The 19,602-nt window shown below is 45.7% G+C and overlaps 2 protein-coding genes across 3 annotated transcripts; one reads left to right on the top strand and one right to left on the bottom strand.

Annotated features, from left to right (window-relative positions):
• The first annotated feature begins 3,813 nt into the window (after nt 1–3,813).
• LOC125549167 lies at nt 3,814–6,098 on the top strand. 2 transcript variants are annotated; one of them, XM_048712641.1, is made up of 2 exons: nt 3,814–3,872; nt 4,532–6,098. In XM_048712641.1, the coding sequence occupies exon 2, from the start codon at nt 4,616–4,618 to the stop codon at nt 5,828–5,830; it is 1,215 nt and encodes a 404-aa protein (XP_048568598.1). In that variant the 5' UTR covers nt 3,814–3,872; nt 4,532–4,615; the 3' UTR covers nt 5,831–6,098. The 2 variants fall into 2 exon arrangements, with proteins under 2 accessions (XP_048568598.1, XP_048568599.1); XM_048712642.1 differs by lacking the exon at nt 3,814–3,872 and adding an exon at nt 3,895–4,094.
• A 5,654-nt stretch (nt 6,099–11,752) lies between these two features.
• Nucleotides 11,753–13,063, bottom strand: LOC125547181. Its single transcript, XM_048711166.1, has one exon. The coding sequence runs from the start codon at nt 13,061–13,063 to the stop codon at nt 11,753–11,755; it is 1,311 nt and encodes a 436-aa protein (XP_048567123.1).
• Nucleotides 13,064–19,602: the final 6,539 nt, after the last annotated feature.

The raw sequence follows: 19,602 nt of genomic DNA, 5'->3' as shown, positions 1-19,602 counted from the left end.
GTAACCGATAGGTTCAAAGAAAAGAAATTCTACATTTTTTCTTCGGTTCTGGGCCGAGTAAGGCCAGGGAAAGAAGAAGGGACGTGTCTAGCAGGCGGCCGTTGGCCCGCTAGCACACTCGAGCGGCCGTCAGAAAAGGAAAGATCTGGTCCCCCCGATCCCAGAAAAGGAAAGCCTCCCCGGGCTTCCCCCTGTAGCAACAGCCTCGTGTGAACCCAACAAACCACGCGCTGACGCGGTCCCGAGGCCATCACGTGCCCTTCCCTCCCCTCCCCTCCTGAAGCTCTCACGCCACCTGGCCACTTCTTTCCCACGCCCTTACCTGTCCCACCTTCTTCCCCATGAAACAATGGTTTCCCAGGTCTGGATCTGCATCGCTAGAGCTGCCATGGCAGATGAATCAAAGTGAAATAACAGCGATATGGAACAATTTGCTTTAAAAAAAGAAGAGGGAGGACAGATCAGAACGTACCAGGTAGCACCAGTAGGGGTGAACAAAAGGAGATCCTTTTCTCCTCATGTTCAGATCCTCCCTCCTAGACTTTTCCTTTTCCCTAACCAAATTTCTCTTTCCCAAAAAAAGCTTCTTCATAGGTGAAAACGGGGAGGTTTTGTACCTGTTCAATTTTAACTAATTTTTGTGCAACTACATCATGGGACAAGCCAACATTTGTAGCACTTTGTGCAACAAAATGCAGAAATGTGCAAATATATATGAGAGCGCATAGAGTCTTATTTCACACAAAATCCAGAAGAACCGACATCCATGTAGCAAAAAAAGGAAGAAAAGAAAAATATGTTGTAGGTACTATGAAAACACAACTACTTACTAGACAAGAATCTGGTTTGCAAGTGTTCTTTTTTTCTTTGACCTTTCCACACAGTAGTATATGTGTGTTTGTAGCTGAGAATTATGTGCACAAATCTACAACAGCTCCTCCACCCCCATAACTTGCAAAACCTGAACATGATGCAAAAAGAAGCCTGAGAGAAATGAACCAACTCTGGGTTGTATCTATGCAGCTTAACGAGCACAAGTGTGCAACTGACAACAATCTATATCCATCTACTCATGGGGTTTGAATTTTAGTAGTTGGCATCTTCAATTCGTATAAAAGTTGAAGATGCCAACTCATATATTTTCAAATTTAGTATGGTTTTAGCTCAAAATTATGTATGCAAAATTCAAAAAAAAACTTATGCTGGCTATTGTGCAACTACATCATCTATTTTATGCAACTGCAAGTACTCCTACATGCAATTCATGTTGCATGTTTGTGCAAGTACATAATGAATTTTGAACTGATGAATAGGATGTATTTAGCCTGTCTGAACACAAGAAATGGAAAAAATAGTGAATTTTAAAATATTATAATCTTACACATAAGTAGTGCAACTACATTCAAGTGCATGTGCAAACCTAGAAAATCATATGCATGTGAACACATGAGGATGCCAACTACTGAATGGTTCTTGTGCAACTAAAGGAGTAGAAGATGCCAGCTCAAGTGACATTGTTGTGCAACTACTAAAAAAAGTTGGAAATGCCAACTCCTGATTGGTTCTTGTGCAACTAAAATAGTTGAGGATGCCAACTCATGTGATAGTTGTGGAACTATTTTAAAAGTTGAGACTGTCCACTCCTAAATGGTTTTGGTATAACTATGAAACTTGAGGATGCCAACTCGTATGATACTGTTGTGCAGCTATTTGAAAAGTTGAGGATACCTCTCCTTCAGTAGAGCCGCATCTCCTTCTACAACCATTTTTGGTCTGTGAAAAAAAGCAAACGAAAAAATTAGTCAAAGAACCAGATGTATAAAAGAAAAAAGAGAGCAAAAACAATTGATATAAAAAAATGCCATGAGGTAAGCAACGTATGTTGATTTTTCAAAGCACACCTATAAAATAAAAAAATGTGTGCAACTTGATGCACTGTATGACCAACTGGATACACATGAGTGTGCAACCAAAAAAATAGCATACACACTGCCTAAACATGATTTAGGCACTGGAGCCAAAACCAACTAGCTGACAACCGTGCAACTAGATAGCCCTTCCCTGTGCAACTACATAAGTGTGGCTAAGCTAACTAGGATATGTGTTGCTTTGATCTAGATACTCCTGTACGAACGCATATCCTTGGCAGCAGGGCACACATGAGTGTGCAACAAAATAAACCACATACACACTGCTTGAACATGGTTTACAAAGTGTATCCATCTAAATACCATCGATTGTGCAACGGGTTAGCCCTCACTATGCAACTTCATAAGTTGGCTAGCCAACTGAGATATGTATATGCGGCATCCAACTACGTTTGCGTTCCTGTGCAACTATTACAACAAACTAGCCAACTGGTTACTTATATGCATGCAAATTAATTAGGAGAAAACAGAGAAACCACACAGATGCATTTACAAGAAAAAAGAGGTACAGAAGGTAATGAAGCTCTACGAAGAGTATCATGTTTAACAAGACAATTGTAGTCTAGGCAAGAATAGATGGATCAAAATAGGATCATGAACCATACCCACACCAATAATGACAAAATTAGAACAGCTCGCCGTCAAAATCAAACTCAAACCCACCACTAAAATCCTAATCGCCTTACAAACCCACCACTAATCCTAATCAACGTAGCTCCTTCAGCAAGATGCCAAAACTCCTGTAGATCAACAATCCAATCATAGCAAGATGACAAAAGTGATGCATCTGTACAATGAATTTGACTGCATTTTCTGAAAAAATACCTACAAGGGGTTGAGTTCACAATCTATCAGAATGAAGATGTTCTTAATATTCAAGTACTACTACTATTTGGTTAAGGTAGCAGACTAGACACACATAAGTGGAGGTGGATTATATGACTGAGTGAAAATTGTCGATAACAATTAGATGAACTGCACAAACATCAAAAAGCATGATTGCTCCCATCAATATCTGATAAGATCAGATTATAGCAGTTAAGCTACAAAATTTGTATTTTCTACTTCAGCTGCCATAGAAAACCCAAGTTGAATCAACATCAAGTAAATTTCTCAAGTCCAGACTACTAAAAATACGAACTTTCCAGAGTAAATTGATGAAGTAGGAAAATGACAGCAAAGTCAGACTACCAGTATCAACAAAATTTAGATCCTACAACGTTCATTCTTGTAAAACCAAACAAGTTCATGGCTGAATCCTCTCGAGAAGACCAGTGGAGAGAGAGAGAGAGCAGGGAGGGTGTTTGGCGGGAGAGATAGATCAGTGGAGTGAAGGAACGGGAATTCTACCTGCATGTGAGAGGATTCACAGCCGTGCGGAGCCGCCATGAGCTCGTACAAGCTCCGCTGCAAATCTTGTGCGGCGGGGGCAAGGCACCTGGCCGCGCTGTAGAATCGACAGGGGAGGGGATGGCCGAGGGAGCGGCACTCAACGGCGGAGAGGCATGTGCCCTTGGCAGAAGATAAGTCGCAGCAGCGCCAGAGGTAGGGGACAACTTTGTGGCAGCTCATGGTGGCGGGGAAGACGTAAGACCTGCTGGGGTGGCGATGCGCAACCGCAACGGGAGGTCGGCGACGGCGAGCTGGCATCGTCAGGAGGCAGCGCGAGGGAGGAGGCGGGGTGCGCGACGGGTGTCGCTAGTGGAGGAAGAAGGTAATCGGGCTCGGGAGTGGATAAGATTTGTCTTTTCCTTTTTTTTAGTTGAGAAGAGATGGACCGAGTGTGAGGTTGCTGTTGGCTGTCGCATAGCGCGGTCGCTCGGTCTCGTCAAATAGTGCGCGTGCACTTTTAAGATTTCAGGAAGAAGAAGAGAGGCAAATCGCGGAGCAGCTCGCCTTCTTCAGCTCGCCTTCTTCCCTCCCGCGCCGCTCCAGAGTCCTGAGGTTGGTCTTTCCCTCTCCCTCTCTCTGCTGCTGCGCCGCCGCCGCCGCTAGGGTTAGCCTGAACCGCCGCTTAGACGCCCGCGCGCCCCGATCAACGTGCTCCCCTCCCTCTGTCGCGGCCAGAAGGGACGACCGAGAAAGAGAGGGGACGAGCAGATCAGCGGGGGCGATGGCCGCCGCTTGGTCTGCCACCTCGTGCCACAGATCTGGAATGGAAAAAAGGTAGCGAGTCCGGCGGCGGGGCAGATTTGGGTTGTTTGGGGGGAGGTAGCCCGCCGGAGGGAGAAGAAAGAGAGGGGGGGGGACGATGTATTGAGGGAGATGCTGCTGCTATTTGTTTGGATTTGGGGGAGACGATGGAGAGCAGAGAGGATTACCCGCTGCTGTGCTTTTTGCTGCATGAGAGAGCACAGGGGATGCAGTGTAGAATGGGTTGGGGCGGTAGTAGCAGGGAGAGAATGGTGACTCGATGGAGAAGACAGAGTTAGTGCAGGGAGTGTTACTTGCTGCTGCCGCTTGCTTGCTTTGCTTGATGCTTTGTGCTACTACTGCTTGATACTGTAGTTGATACTAGTACTTCTGTTCATTTCTCTTTGAATCATTCCTTTTTGATCGATTTTTGCGGTTGTTATAACCGGGGTCCTTCTTCCTTTTTGCAGGGAGGAGTAGGGCATTGGATTCTAGCAGTCGATTCTGTCCTTGAGATCCAGAATCAAGCTAAGCAGCAACTCCAGCGTGCAGCAATGGCGGCCGCGGCTGCTGAAGTTCTCCTGCCTTCCAAGAGGCAAAAGAATAACCCCAGTTGTCTGGGAACCTTGCCAGTCCTTCCGGTCACGGCAACTGCAGACTGGTCCTCGCTCCAGCCCGACATAGTCCGCCACATCGCCAACTCCTTCCTCACCACCGACGACGTCGACTGCTACATGGACTTGCGCGCCGTCTGCCACAACTGGCGCTGCGCCACCGACGACCCCAAGGACGACACTTCAGACCCTCGGTTCCTCCCGTATCGGTGGATCATCCTCAACGACGCCTTTCAGAGTGGCACGCGTCGCCTCTTGGTCAACACCAACACTGGCCGGTTCCTCCACAGGGAGCTCCCATTGCTCCGCGACTACTATGTCATAACCACCACTCTCACCGGCTTCTTCATCCTGGCTGATAGGAGCCCTCCTCATGCCGCTCGTGTATTCAACCCTCTCACCGGCGGCACCATCCCATTCACGGTGCCTGTGCCGCCCGAGGTGAATGTTGCCGGTTCCATCTGCTTTGACTTCACTTTGCCTTTGCTCACCTTGCTCTCCGACTCATCTCACAAGCTGTACATGACCAGGCCTGACCAGTTTGAAGTCGAAGACCATAAGTTTCCAGTTTATAGTTTCATCCGAAGGGCAGTCGTAGGTGGTTTGATCGGTCGTTGGTGGGGATCAGCCGGAATGTCTGACGTGATTGGCAAGATCTTGGGTGTGGCAGAGTCGCTCCATGCTCATCCATTGAAGTTTTTTTCCGCTGATCCTCCTGAGATGGGGTCTGCAGACAACGCCCGGTGTTTCCTAATGGACTTTGGTGGACATATGCTGGCCATCATCAAGGGACAAGGACTCATCCAGGTTTTTAAGTGCGATGACGAGAATGGCACACTTTCGCATGTGAAGAGCATCATCAACCATGCCATCTTCATTGGTCACCATAGGTGCCTAGCTGTGAACACCGATATGTTCCCATCGATTGAGGCAAACTGTATTTACTATACTGAACACCTGGGTTCCTCTGCTCGTATCTGGAAGTTCAACATCGAGGACAGGGAAGTAGAGACGGTCTCGGAAGCTGTTGATTTTGCGAAGAAGGACAAGCAGTTTGTCCTCGTTGCCGACCGTCCTTTCACGATCATCCAGCTTCTCTCAAGCTACACCATCAACATCCAGGATTCTGAACTGGCCTTACAACAGATCACATAAGGCGCCGCCGATGAACTGGATGATTAAGCCTATGGTATGCATTGCTAAGAAATGGTTCAGTGTTTTCTCTGTGGTCTTTTGTTTTGTTATTTTGGTTATGCCTCGACTTGTTCAGAGCGAGAAACAGGTTGAATCTAGGTTGTATGTTCTGTGATGGAATTAGTGTTTGCTATCCTAATTAGGACATGATGATATGTACCCAACGTTCCACTGTTTAGCTTGATGGTGCAATGTGGCCCTTAATTGCTGCAGTAAATAGTTTCGGGTCGACCTTTCCCCCCATTTTCTGTATATGGCCCTGCAATGTGTTGTTCTAGGCAAGAACAGGTTTTAGATTTGCGTACTGGTGGTCTGTGGAACTGCTGTATGCTGTGGCAGGGCTTAAATAGAGTATGAATTCAATGTTTCATCTATTTTTTTAATGCTTCCTGGTGTCTACGCTTCATCCCGTGTACTACTTGCTTTTGTTATTTGTTCTTTTGTTTGATTTCTGGGCCTTACTGCAGAAATACAATTCCACTTACGGACTTGAGATGTCTGTTGCAGCTTACCATTGCTGCCATGAACTTAGGAAAGCCTTTTTGTAGAAAAGTTAATGACACGATTTGTCTGTGCTGTTTCTGGATGGGTTTGGTAGATATAGTGAACATGTTTTGCCGGGCAGGCGTATTACTTTAACATGCATAGACTGTATCATGCATGTTCAGTAGTCGCATGTGTTGATTGGATCATAGTAGTATGAAACATAGCTGTTCAGAATGAACATGGTCATGCATGAAGAGGTAACTTATCATAGACCAGCCAGATGTAGTGGTTCAGGGGTATGGTAAGTGCATTAAGCCAGCGATCAGGCGATGAAGCATAAATTAGTCCTTTAGCTTTCCTCCTCTGAAGCTTTCTTTTCTTTTTGAGATGGGTACCTTTGACTCCCTTAACGAGCGCTCCAGTTTTGTGGTGGCCTGTTCGTCGGGCACCCAGGCCCGGGGGGCAATCCTTTTGGCGGCATGCCGAACATATGCACCACCGCAAAATAATACACTGGACTACTATTCTTGGCCTAACATTTTCACTGAAGAATTCACCTGGCTAAACATTCTAGCTGTTGGCAGTGGCCCTTGCTACATTATAAACACTAGTTAAAATCATGGTCTTTTATATCTTGGAGATCTTCGCATGCAGTCTTCCTTAGTTACCTGGTACTACTCATGTTATTTCAGTGGCTGAATGCAGTTATCAGGGCTATACTTTGGACCTTGTTCGTGCCTTTGACAAGATAGTATGTCAAGTAAAATACCAAATCATGGTTAAAAAATTGATACCAACCATGGTAAATAATGCAGAAACCTGCACTATTTTTTCTTCAGAGAACCGAACCCAAAGTACATGCTATAAAAACTTTGTACATATTCTAATTTATTCTGAATGAAAAGACAGTGTTCTTGTTGTTTGCTCGGAACAAAGGAAAATTTTACTCAAGGGGACCATAAGTACATATCAATCTAGTTTAATCCATATGCAATACTTGAAAAATAACAAAAACTATATTTTTACTATTGTCACAACTTCTAAGTGATTAGTTGCATCTGCATTATCATGTTCATTCCCGGAAAAAAATATCATGGCATGATTTGATCTAATCAACACCTGTATGTCTAAAAATAAAACAGCAGTCCGGCAAAAATGTGTGAAGGTCTAAATCAGAAAACAACATTCACATATCGTGTCAGAAATTTATAGATGCAAATCACATCTAAATTTCATAGCAGCAAATTATGGCGAGCTGCAAAGCAACATGTTTGGTTCTCAACTGCAATTATGCTACAAATTGTGTTGGTTCATTTTTTAGTAATGCCCTAGCAGTTCCACCTAATACAACTCATTGATTCGGGCAGGACCGTGCACCGAAGCACCCAACTCGCTCGGTTCACCAACACCACTGTCCACTCGCATCTCGCCGGTGGTAAGCAGGCCGGAGTGGCGTCTTAACAACCGGCTTGTAGACATTGATGCGGTGCTTCTTCCTCAACTCAGATCATTCTAGCACTAAGACGTAGCATCCTCCTCAGAGATGCCCAATTTCCACAAGGCCTCCTCCAGTTGAGCCCTACCCAACATGGCTGGCTTGCCTCTCGTCTCCATCCAAGCACCGCTAGCAGGAGTGGATGTCGCCAACTTATTCCCTAGTTTTTTTTTTGGGGGGGGGGGGGGGGGGGGGGGATTTATAATATATTTTTGAAACAGATTTTTTTTTTGCAATCTCTGGGAAAAATCCTTTTTTCGGTATTTTTGAACAGATTTTTTTTTGCAATCTCTAGGAAAAATCCTTTTTTCGGTGCAAGGAAGAAAAGAAATGTTGTACCCCGCGATCTCCTTGGTTCACAAGTTTTTTTTTTTGTTTGTTTGAGAAACTCCTTGGTTCACAAGTGATCAAAACAGAGGAGTTCAGAGTGATCTGCTTCTGGGCTAAGCCCAGCCCGGCGGCCATGGCGGCGGCCGCAACAGCAGCAGCGACGACGCTTCTCCTCCCCGGCCTCCTAGACGACGTCTTCATCTGGGAGATACTCGTCCGCCTCGACCCCAAATCCCTCCTCCGCTGCCGCGCCGTCCGCCGCGCCACCTCCACTCGCCGCTTCCTCCTCGCCCACCACGCCCGCCAGCTCTGAATGTTAATTGCTTGTCTCCCTTTCGGCTGAAGTGAAGTAATGTTGATTTGCTTTTGGAATATTTGCCAGCTGATCCGCCTCATGTGTCTATATTCTTGGCAGGAATTTACGTTGCTAGCGCTGTTCTTAGTTCTTAGCACCCTATTTCTTGAATTAAAAAATTGACATTACCATTTTTTATCTAGTTGTCTTCTTAATAGTCAATATTTATGGTGTTTCTTGTTTCTCCCCTTTGTTGAAGCTGGCGATGAACATAGGCAGATTCTTTGTTGACTCGCATGCTACATCTGATATTTTTAGAAGACCTTAGAGTACTGGTAGTTAAATTAATGGTTGCCTCATAGTCAACTGCTCAACGAAATGTTCTGTCACAATTCATTTTTCTTGATGCATCTATTGCAGCTGGTTATATTTGACTCGATCCAAGGAGATTTAGCATTTTGTAGAAAAGACTGGTACAGCAAACTGAAATATCTATGAATACCATTTTGGGCTTCCATCCTGACACCGTTTTCCTGTTATGTTGTTTTGAGTGATCTCTTTTACTATTTCACTTTTTGTGCTAAACATTTTAAGGATCATTGCTTCATGTGATGCATGATCTGAACATAAGTTGAAGAAACAAAACCTGTACTAATAAACACAAGAAATGTTTGTCATCGCCAGGCCCAGGTTCTATAGTTTGTTCATGTCTTGAGCAGGACAGCACAGGCCTGTTGTGTGGCAATACTACTGTAGAAGTAAGTTGAAAGTCACTCTGATCATTGGCTTCAGAATTTAGAAGTAAGGTGTCAAAGTAAGTTCATCATCCAGATTAATTGATGTGGTATGTGTAACTGGCGATGGATCAACAAATCTCTTCACCTTGAACTGTATCCGGTGCTCTTTGGTCCAAGCTTAGATCCTCTGTTTTTCCACGACCTTGTGACCAATCACCTTGGCGTGTCTAAGCTGAGGATGCAGAGTAGTTGTTGGAACATTGACCAGTGGGTGAGAATTGCAAGTGATTCATGGAGTGGCAGGTGTGTGCACATCTACTTGTTCTCAGAGTACATCTATACATTCTTCACCTGGTATGCAGCAGCCTTAACTAGTTACCTGACACTGATGTTATTTCAGCAGCTGAATGCAATTATCAGGGCTCTACTCTAGTTTGTACCTTGTTGGTGACTTCCACAAGCCAGCATGTGAAATTAGATACAAACTCATAGTAAGGAGCTTGATACCAACAAGAGTAGAAAAAATGCAGAAACTTGCACTGTTTTTCTCTCCCACAATCGAACTCAAACACGCTATAAAAACTTCACTAGGAGGAAGAAACCCTTCCAAGGTTAATTGATTAGTCTGCAGGAGCAGCACAGCAAGAACTTTGGACGGTTTTGTACAATGTATACTATTCTATGCAGGTAGGCGACTGGTACCGGTAATAACCTGGTTATGTTAAAAATCAAAACCATCGATTTTGTGAGGCAGAACAAGCTGTTTGTTCTTGTTGCCGAACGTCCTTTCGCGATCGTCCATATTCTCTTGACCTACACTGTCGGCTCAGGGATTCCCAACTTGCCTTGCATCAGATGTTGTTCGGTGCTTTTGATCAACAATCTAGATAGTGATCTCTATGGTTCCAGTTTTCTCTCTAGTTGTTTGTTTTGTTGAGATTACCTTTGGTGGAAGTGAAGCTACTGTACCATTTCTATCTGTTTTTTGCTTGATGTTCTCTTGGGTCTTTGTGCACTTCATACGTATACTACTCAGCAGTGCAATTTGGTGCTTAGTTTCTGAGAGTAGACTCTTTTGGCTCAATTTATGCCAACTTCTGAATTTTGCAATGTCATGTTCTCGGCAAGAATCAAGTTTCAGATGTGCTTACCAGGTGGTTTGTGGAACCGTGGTAATGCTTCCTGGCCGCCATTCACCCCTTATACTACCTTCCTTTTGTAATTTGCTGATTGTTGGATTTCTGCCAACACTGCAGAATGGCCCAGTACAGTTTGTACCCCAATTGCAGTTGAGATCTAAATATGTTGCTTTGCAGTTCGCCATTGGTGCTATGAACTTAAGATGTGCTTTTCATATAAAACTTTCTGACACGGTTGAGATCCATTTTTTTTCTTGGATCATACCGTGTTTTTCTTCCTTTTGGAATTAACTGATAATGCAGATGCAACTGATCACTTAAAACTAGTTAAGAAACATTTATGCAAAAGATACCGGGAGTAGAAAAAATAAATTTGTTTTGTTTTTCAAACTGTTGCATATGGAGTATTAAACTATATGTTGCTTTCTACTTTTGTTTCCCTCAACTAAGTTTGACCTTTGTTTCCCCAAGAAAACAGCAAGAACGATGTCTTTTCATTAAGAAGAAATTAGAATATGTATAGAGTGGGCATGTTTTGATGAAGGGGCATGCCGAATCCCCTAGACAAACATCGCGGATGTACTACTACTGAATTTGGCTAACTACACTCGGGTGAAAGGTCAAACTTACCTCTGGGTGATATCCTCAAAGGTGAGGTGGGGAACCTCGATGATGCCAGGCAAAAATATATGCCTCTGACTCTCACCCATTGGCCACTCGATCTGGTCTATGTTCCAACTACAGTTCTGAAATCCTTGCTACTCTTGTCTTGCATTACTGAGTAGTAGTAGTAGTGGTGGTGGTGGTGGTGGTGGTAAAAGTTTGAATTCTTGATTCTTGAGTGCAATCTCTCGTATCATCGACCATTACCTTTTGTTAATTAAGTCACCAGCAAGACGATAGTGCGTTGGTGTTAATGTGAAACAGAAACACGACGATAGGGTACAGGCTAAATATGCAACCCTGACCTAATAATCTACCTGTATCTATAAATGCACAGCAAAAATATGTAAACATCAGAAATTTTTATACGCAAAGCACATCTTAAGATCTAGCAGCAATGGTGAACTATTGAACTGCAAAGCTACAAATTGGGATGTGCCATTCCGTAGTAATGCCCATAAACCAAACAAAGAACATATTACAAAAAGGAAAGCTGTAGAAGAGCTGAATCATACACGCCAGGGGAGCATTACATTCGTACCGCTGTTTATAAGCCTGGCTGCAACGTACGTACAGAAAATTAAGGGGAGAAAATTTCAGAAGTCGGCGAATTGCAGAAAATCAGGAGCATCAAGCAAATCAGATGGAACCCTACAACATTTGCTAGAGGAGCTCTAGCTCATCACCCCCAAGGTCGATAGACGGTTCTTCCTCAGGGATGTATGACTCTTTCCACCCTTAATGATACAACTCGTCGAGATGGAGGAGACCACCATCCATAAACATAGGAGATGTCTCATCTTCGTCGAAGACTTCGCCGAATGGTATTTGTTGCGAGGCTAGTTCAGAATCCCGGACGTTGATGGTATAGCTCGCGATAAGATGGATGATCGTGAAAGGACGGTCAGCGGCAAGGACAAACTGCTTGTTATGCTTCACAAAATCTACAGCATCAGAGACCCTCTCATCTTTCTCATCCTGGAGGTTGTACTTGCACATGTGGGCAGACGAGCCCAAGCGTTCAATGTAGTAGACGCAGTTCGCTTCGACGGACGGGAACTTGTCGGCATCGACGGCTAAGCACCTGGCATGGCCGACAAAGATGGCGAATCTGCCGATGCTCTGCAAACGCGCACGGACGTCGTGCTCGGGCTCAAACTTGATAACCTTTATGAGTCGATGTAGCTTTGCGATCGTCAGCGCTTGCCCACCAAATTCCATTAGGAAACACACCATATCCTCCGGATCTGCCGTCTCAGGAAGATTGTCAAAGAGAAACCGAGCAGGGTGAACCTGAACCAACTTCATCGAATTGTTGATCTTGAAAACCACGTCTTGTAATTGGGTTAATCGCTGCAAGCCGCCATCGAAACCACCTCTGATCGCCATCCTCAATATACCATAATTATGTTTGTGCTGATGCTCGTGCTCGTGGGTGATGAAACATTCACTGTCAGGAAAGGCCGTGTAATGCTTGCGAGACGAGTCACACAATAAGGTAAGCATGGGCGAAGCCATGCCGAAGCAGACGGCGGCGGCAACCTTTCCCTCGGGAGGCACGGGAGCATTGAAGCTGATGAGGCCACCGGTGAGAGGGTTGAAGACACGAGCGGCGTGGGGAGGGCTCTTGTCGGCCAGGACGAAGAAGCCGCCGAGGGTTGTGGCGACGACGTGGTGGTCGCGGAGCTGCGGGAGCTCCCTGTGGAGGCACCGGCCGCTAGCGGTGTTGACCAAGAGGCGGCGCGTGTCGCTCGCGAAGACCTCGTCGAGGACGATCCACTGGCGAGGGCGGAAGCGGGGGTCGGTGGCGTCGCTCCGGGGGTCGTCGGTGGTGGAGCGCCAGTGGCGGCAGACGGCCCGCAAGTCCATGTAGCAGTCCACGTCGTTTGTGTCCAGGAGGGTGTCAGCGATGCGGCGGAGGAGGTCGTATGGGAGCGAGGACCAGTCTGCGCCCACCATGGCCGGAGGGACCGGCGAGGTTTCCAGGCAATCGGGGCCCTCCTTTTTCCTTTTGGCCGGCGGAGGAGCTCCAACGGGCACGGCCGCCATTGCTGCAGATTGATTCTGAAAATCCAATGCCATAACCCCCCTGCAAAAAATGGGAAGGACATTACGGTATCTTTCCCTTTTTTTTCTTCGGCGAACACGATATTCTTCCATTGCGTATGAAAAACCATTGCAACATTTTTTCTCCCCATGTGTTATCAGACAAAAAGTAACGTTGCAACATTTTAAAAAACACTCCACCGTTAAATTTCTAGTATAGTATCACTCCCAATGCATCGTTTATTGGCACCATGGAAAACATATGAGCTCGAGTGTGATGATAATCTGGTATCACGGAGGACACTACAGTGTTCTATAGATTATATGCTCATGAGGCTGGGTTCTCTGGGTTTTTTTTCTCCCAAAAATACCAAGTTCTATTATAAAAGTTCATCGAAAGTACAAAGCACAACAAACAAAAATAAAGATTACATCGAGTTCCTCGTACCTCCGAATGACCACTACCGCTGGCAGAATGTGCCGTTGATGCGCTGATGTAGCTGCTCCCATACCATAGCCGACATGACCTTGTCGATGACAATCGAGAAGTCTTTTGTGCACGTGCACCTAAGGACAAACACTCTGCAGTTGTAGTCGTCATCATTCAACCCTTGAATCTATTTGAAGTGCTTGACCCCAGACCTCGCCATCGCGCATGCACGGTGAGAAACCCTACCCTCGGCGGCCAAAAGGGATTGACAGAAATCTACTTCAGAGCTTTGTCGACTCCGATCTGGTTGACGAACTCGAGTAGGATCGAAGCCTGAAATACCAACTCGAAGATGAAGTGCGGCCATCCGTCCGAGCGTCGCCCCTGTGAGAACTAAAAAGCCTAACCTATACTACTAGCCGCAGCGGAGGCATCAGGAATCCCCTTCGAGCCACAAACCACTGGAGCGGCAGGCTAAGGGGAGAAAAATCCATGGGCTGGTCGGTGAAGCTTGGAGGCGTGAGGGGAAGGAAAATAATTGAAGAGGACATGTTCATTGGGTTGGGCTCTCAGTTCAGACATGGAGTCATGAACACCACACAAAAAAATGAACTTGTTGTATCGATGTGGAAGGGGTGTAGATGTACGTTAAGAATGATCTATAATTTTTAAAGAAATGAGACAATGTGGATTGCAACAAAATTAAATGATGAACTTTTTTGCAGGGAAAAATGATGAATCAATTGTGAAACAAAACATGGTAATTAAAAGGTGTGTAAGATGCAGCTTATAGATATTGAGAAATTCAAAAACAAAGGATGGACGCATGTTTGTATACTGGATAGCTAGTGAGCAATTATTTCGAGAAATTGCAGAAATTGGAACATGAGAACTTATTTGCACGCTATTGCTAGACAGTGGGCGTTTCTAACATGGATGTTCTGCATATCATACATATGTTGAGCTTCTAATCCTGGAGCTCAGCCATTTAAGAATCAGTATTCTAACAGCTGTGGAACTGCTCTCATTCCTGGTTGTGTTCTTATCTGTTTATTAGGAACAATTATTTAATTTTGAGAACATTTTTATGAATCGGTGAACACTTTTTTGAATCGATTAGCAGTTTTTGAAATCCAGGATTTTTTTTTTGAAATTCGCACTCATTTTTTGAATTTTTGAATATCTTTTTTCAAATTCATGAACATTTTTTTGAATTGGCATACATTTTTTGAATACATGCACAGTTTTTGAAATTTGGGAACAATTTTTGGTTATCCCAAAGCTTTTTTGGATGGATATTTTTTTGCATACCAATAAGAATGTTTTGAAATTAATGAACAATTTTTGAATTTTCGAACATTTTTAAAATTTATAATTTCTTTTGACATTTGTGAACATTTTTTTGAACCAACAAACAATTTCGAAAATTCTACTTTTATTAAACCATGTACTTTAAGTTAGAGCTTCAGCTCTCGTTTAATTCTTCACTTTGTCCAGATCTTCAGAAATGATATAAAATGGTGCCCTATTTTCAGCAAGCTAAAAACATTGTTGCATGGTGACTGGTGTATGACTGCTAACTTCAGTGGTCTAGTTTACTTTCTCCAGCACTCACCCATTCTTGAGAGGTTTACGCTTCAACTAGATCTTTTCCTTTGAGGTATAAAATTTTCTATTTATGATGTCTTATCTTTGAAATTCCATATACTGTTGATTCATTGAAGTAAAATATTTTGTTTGCAACAGGAATGTTACATTAAAAAAGCGAGTGAAATCTACAAGCCAAAAGAACAATTTTTGGTGTCAAAACATCTCAAGGCAGTTGAAATCAATTATGTTAAACAAGATGAAGATGAAAGGATTCACCAAGTATTAAACGTCCTTGCTTACCATGGAGTACATCCGGAACTGGTAAACATTGAAAGGAAGCCTTTTACTCACCGTAAGTAGCTATTACCACATCTTTTTGTACTCTGGATGTGTGACGGTTGTTGAAATTATATTATTATCCTAGCTGGGGAAATCATAAAATAATATTGAAATTTAGAAAAGTAGACTTGAACCGTTTGCTGACGTTGCAAATGAAATAAAAAATCGCCCAAACTTATTCAAGTGAAAATGTTAACCTTGGCAAGAGCAAAATTACACGCACCAGTTTTACATCATTTGGCCTGTCAATGCCACTTGGCACCGCATAATACCTGGTTGAAGATGCTCTAACTTCTGGCTGGTTTCATGTTAATAGCACGTCCTTCCAGCATTATCATAATCCGATCAAGTGGTATGTTGATTCAATCATCCAAGTGAATGTGCAGTTGTTGCTGCACTTCAGTGGCACTCGCTAATTTGCTGTACCTTAACTTGTTATATCAGCTTGAACTTTCATGTACTCATTGTGTCTTCTGTTGTTTCCATAGGATTCAGTTATGTATATAACCAGTAGTTTGGATCGTCTACCATCACTTCTCTATTCAAACTCGCATGTCCCTGCATGTTTCACAATCTCATGCCAGCCCATGTCTCGATCACATGAAGTATGAGCTGCTGCTGAATTCTGTTATGTGACTTGTTTGGATGCTTTGTGGAAATTCGCAAAAAAGGGATGCTGTTTAGACAGGTTTAAACTTGGCCAATTGCGTGCCAGTTACACTCTTGCTCGTTTGCTTAACTTGGTCAGCTTCAGGCCTGCATGGACCTACTGAAGGCTTACGTTTTATTTAAATGTCTCTGGTACAACTTACTCCCTCTGTCCCATAATATAAGAGTGTTTTTTACACTACACTAATGTCAAAAACGCTCTTATATTATGAGACGGAGGTATGTAATATCTAATATTCTTCTTTTTTTGCGAATAGTAATATCTAATATTCTGTGTATCCTGTTTTATCATGTACTTTCATGACACCTGGAAGATTGTTTTAGTTACTTGTGGTGATTGTTTGTGTTCCCTGCATATCTTTGGGAGGGAAGCTTTTCTTGTTCCTGACTGATGCTCGGCGGCATATCTCAGGTGAATAGTAGTACCAGGTTAAAACACTAATCTACCCGAGGTGGAATGTAGTTTTCATTGTCCAAATGCCCAGCTTTATAGCATCTCTAGCATTATTTTTGTTTTTAATGAACATAAGAAAATGAGAATTTATAACTTGAAGCAGAAGTGTTTCAAAAAAAGTAAAACCATGAGATGCATCAGTAGGCATCGGTGAAGCATCTCGGGATGTTTCAATGGACAGAACATGAGGAACCAGATCCAAATCTCTTTTGCTTCACTAGTAGAAAACAGGGCATCAGTCCCGGTTCCAGAGAGCCTTTAGTCCTGGTTCCAGCTTGCTTCCAATAATCGTACAAAGCTACTTTGCTTGACCTAGTTTTTTGGGACGAAATCGCATATTTGCGGTACGAACCTTGTGTTTGAGTGGGCTGATTTATTTTTTATCAATTTTGTACAATTTTAATCCACAACAAAATCATGGCTGATCAGCTGGTGCCATTTCTGAACAATCAGTTTGTGTTTATTTTGTGGAGTAGAGCCCTGAGAACTGCATTCGGCCACTGAAATAACATTGCCGAAAAAGGCTTTCGCCCCGCTTTATATATAAAGCACCGATCACAACAAGCACCCAGTACAAACACACGCCACTGCAACACACGCACACACACAAGACATGATACATAGACGCTGAGCGCAGCAACACCACCCCTAGCACTACCACTACGAAGAGATGAAGCTACATATGACGGACCATGTGCTCCAAGGCGGCGCCTTCAGGAAGGGTACGACACCGGAGCACCGCCACCGCCCGATCCAAGGATCAGAATTTCCCCTGGAGCCGCATGATGGGCAAGGAGAGCCGCGACGACGCCTTCAAGAAGGGAACGATCTCCGCCGTCGCCGGTCCGTCCGAAGATAGAGCAGGTTTTCACCTCGGCCAACACTCACCGCCACCGAACGCCACACCCCGGCAACCACGCCGCCCACACGACCATGATGACCGGGCAGCACCAAGGCACGGGCTTTGCCCAAGAGCACCGCGCCACCACCACCAGGGCCGCCGCCCCGGCATCCAAGACCTTGACACCACCTCACCCGAGACCCGCCGCAACCCCAACTAAAGAGACGAGCGGAAAGGTCCCACCTTTTGCACCCCTGGGCGACCCCCATCGCCGAGACCCGATAGGTCGGCCAGAACTGGCATCCATCCGCCCGTCCTGCTGCCCCGTGTGCGAGGCGAGCTTGGTCCTGCAGCACCGAAAAGGGGACAAGGTCAGTCCTGCTGCACCGTGCGCGAGATGAGCTCAGTCCTACTGCATCGTGCGCGAGACGAGCTCGGTCCTGCAGCATCGGGCGCGAGATGAGCGGTAGACCGCAACTAGGAGAGGACCAACCCTTTCATGGGAGTAACGCCCGGGCGACGAGGAGATGGGGCGAAGGCCGAGACGGCCCGAACACAGATGAGCCGACGCCGGAGAAGCCGGCCGCCGCCGCGGGCAGATCCGTCAACCACCGTGAAGCCGCCATGACACCGGGAGAGTACCACCGTCGGACCTCCCCACGCCGCGGCCCACGGCCGAAGCAGCGGCCACGCCCGGCCGCTACCCTACCCGCGTCGCCCGGCGAGCTCCAAGCGCCGGAGCCGCCGGACACGCACCACCGATACCACGCGCCGCCGGCAGGCCCCCAATGCCAGATCCGGCCGGATCCAGCAAGAGACCAGCCGCACGCACACACACCCCGCGTCTCCACGCCCTGGCCAGGTCCAGCCGGTGCCCAGCCACCTCGCCGGAGAGGAAGAACCCCGGCTGCACCACCACCACCTTAGAAGGGGCCGCCGGTCGCCCCTGCAGCCGCCAACCGCCAGCACCCGCCGAATCTAGGCAGGGGGCTCCAGATCCGCCGCCAGCACACCCCTGAGCCTCCAGAGCCCCACGAGGAGGGGGGAGGAGGAGAGGAAGCGACGCTGGCAGGTCACCAGGGAGCGAGGCGGAGGAGGGAAGCCGGAGCAGAGGCAAGCCGGCGCCCGATGCCACCGAGCAGGGGAGGCCGCCCCGCGACGTCCGCCACCCGCGCGAGGGAGAGAGCCGCCCCGCCGCCGCCTACACCACGCGGCCTTTGGCCGGCGACGCCACCAGCGGCGGCGAGGGAGGGGGGAAGGGGCGGAGGGACGGGGGCGGCGGCGCTAGGGTTCCCTCCCAGGGGTGCCCGCGGGAGCGCCTCGGGAGGGGAGGGGGGAATCCGGGGAAATTCTGAAATAACATTAGAACCAGGTATCTAGGTAATGCCGCATATATAGAACAATCTCCTGACAGAATGGTTTTCACTGTTGTTTTTATACTGTACAAAGGGCCACTGCCATCAGCAGGAATGTTCAGCCAAGTGAATTATTCAGATAACATTGTAGGCCATTGTATTATTACTAGTGGTGCATATGGCCAACAAGCTTCATCCTCAACAGCTCTGTCTCACAGTATGATCCAATCAACACATGCATGACACAGTATGCATCTAATAGCAAAACACCTGCATGCCCGGCAAAAGCATGTAAACAGCTAAACCTATAAAACCCATCTAGAAACAACAACTACAAACTCCGTCATTAATTCTTAGCAGAACACACATATTAGTTTGTAAGGGCAATTGTGGTACAAATTGTATTTCTCGAGAAATCCAATAAAGAACAAATTACAAAAGCTAGTACATAGGATGACATGTAGCCACCAGAAAGCATCACAAAAATTAGATGAAACATTACATGCATACCTGATACCTTATTATAAGCCTTGCCGCAACATACAACAGTTCTACAGACCACCGGTAAGCAAATCTAAAACGAGGAGGCACAGCATATATTCAATGATTCAGCTGCAGGGCTAAATACAATAAATGTGGGGGGGGGGGGAGGGGGGGAGGGGAGGTTGAGCCAACATTATCTACAACAGAAATTAAGAACCACATTGCACACAAGATAACATCGAGCTAAACATTGGACCATTGGGTACATATCAGCATGTCAAGGCATAACCAGCATGACAACCAGTTTCTTGGCCGGAGCAAGTCAAGGCATAACCGGCATGACAAAGCATAAGACCAGAGAGAAAACAGGAACCCATGGAC

The sequence above is a fragment of the Triticum urartu genome, chromosome 3 (assembly GCF_003073215.2).
Source record: "Triticum urartu cultivar G1812 chromosome 3, Tu2.1, whole genome shotgun sequence".
Classification (NCBI taxonomy): Eukaryota; Viridiplantae; Streptophyta; class Magnoliopsida; order Poales; family Poaceae; genus Triticum; species Triticum urartu.
This window is presented reverse-complemented; position numbering and strand designations above follow the sequence as displayed.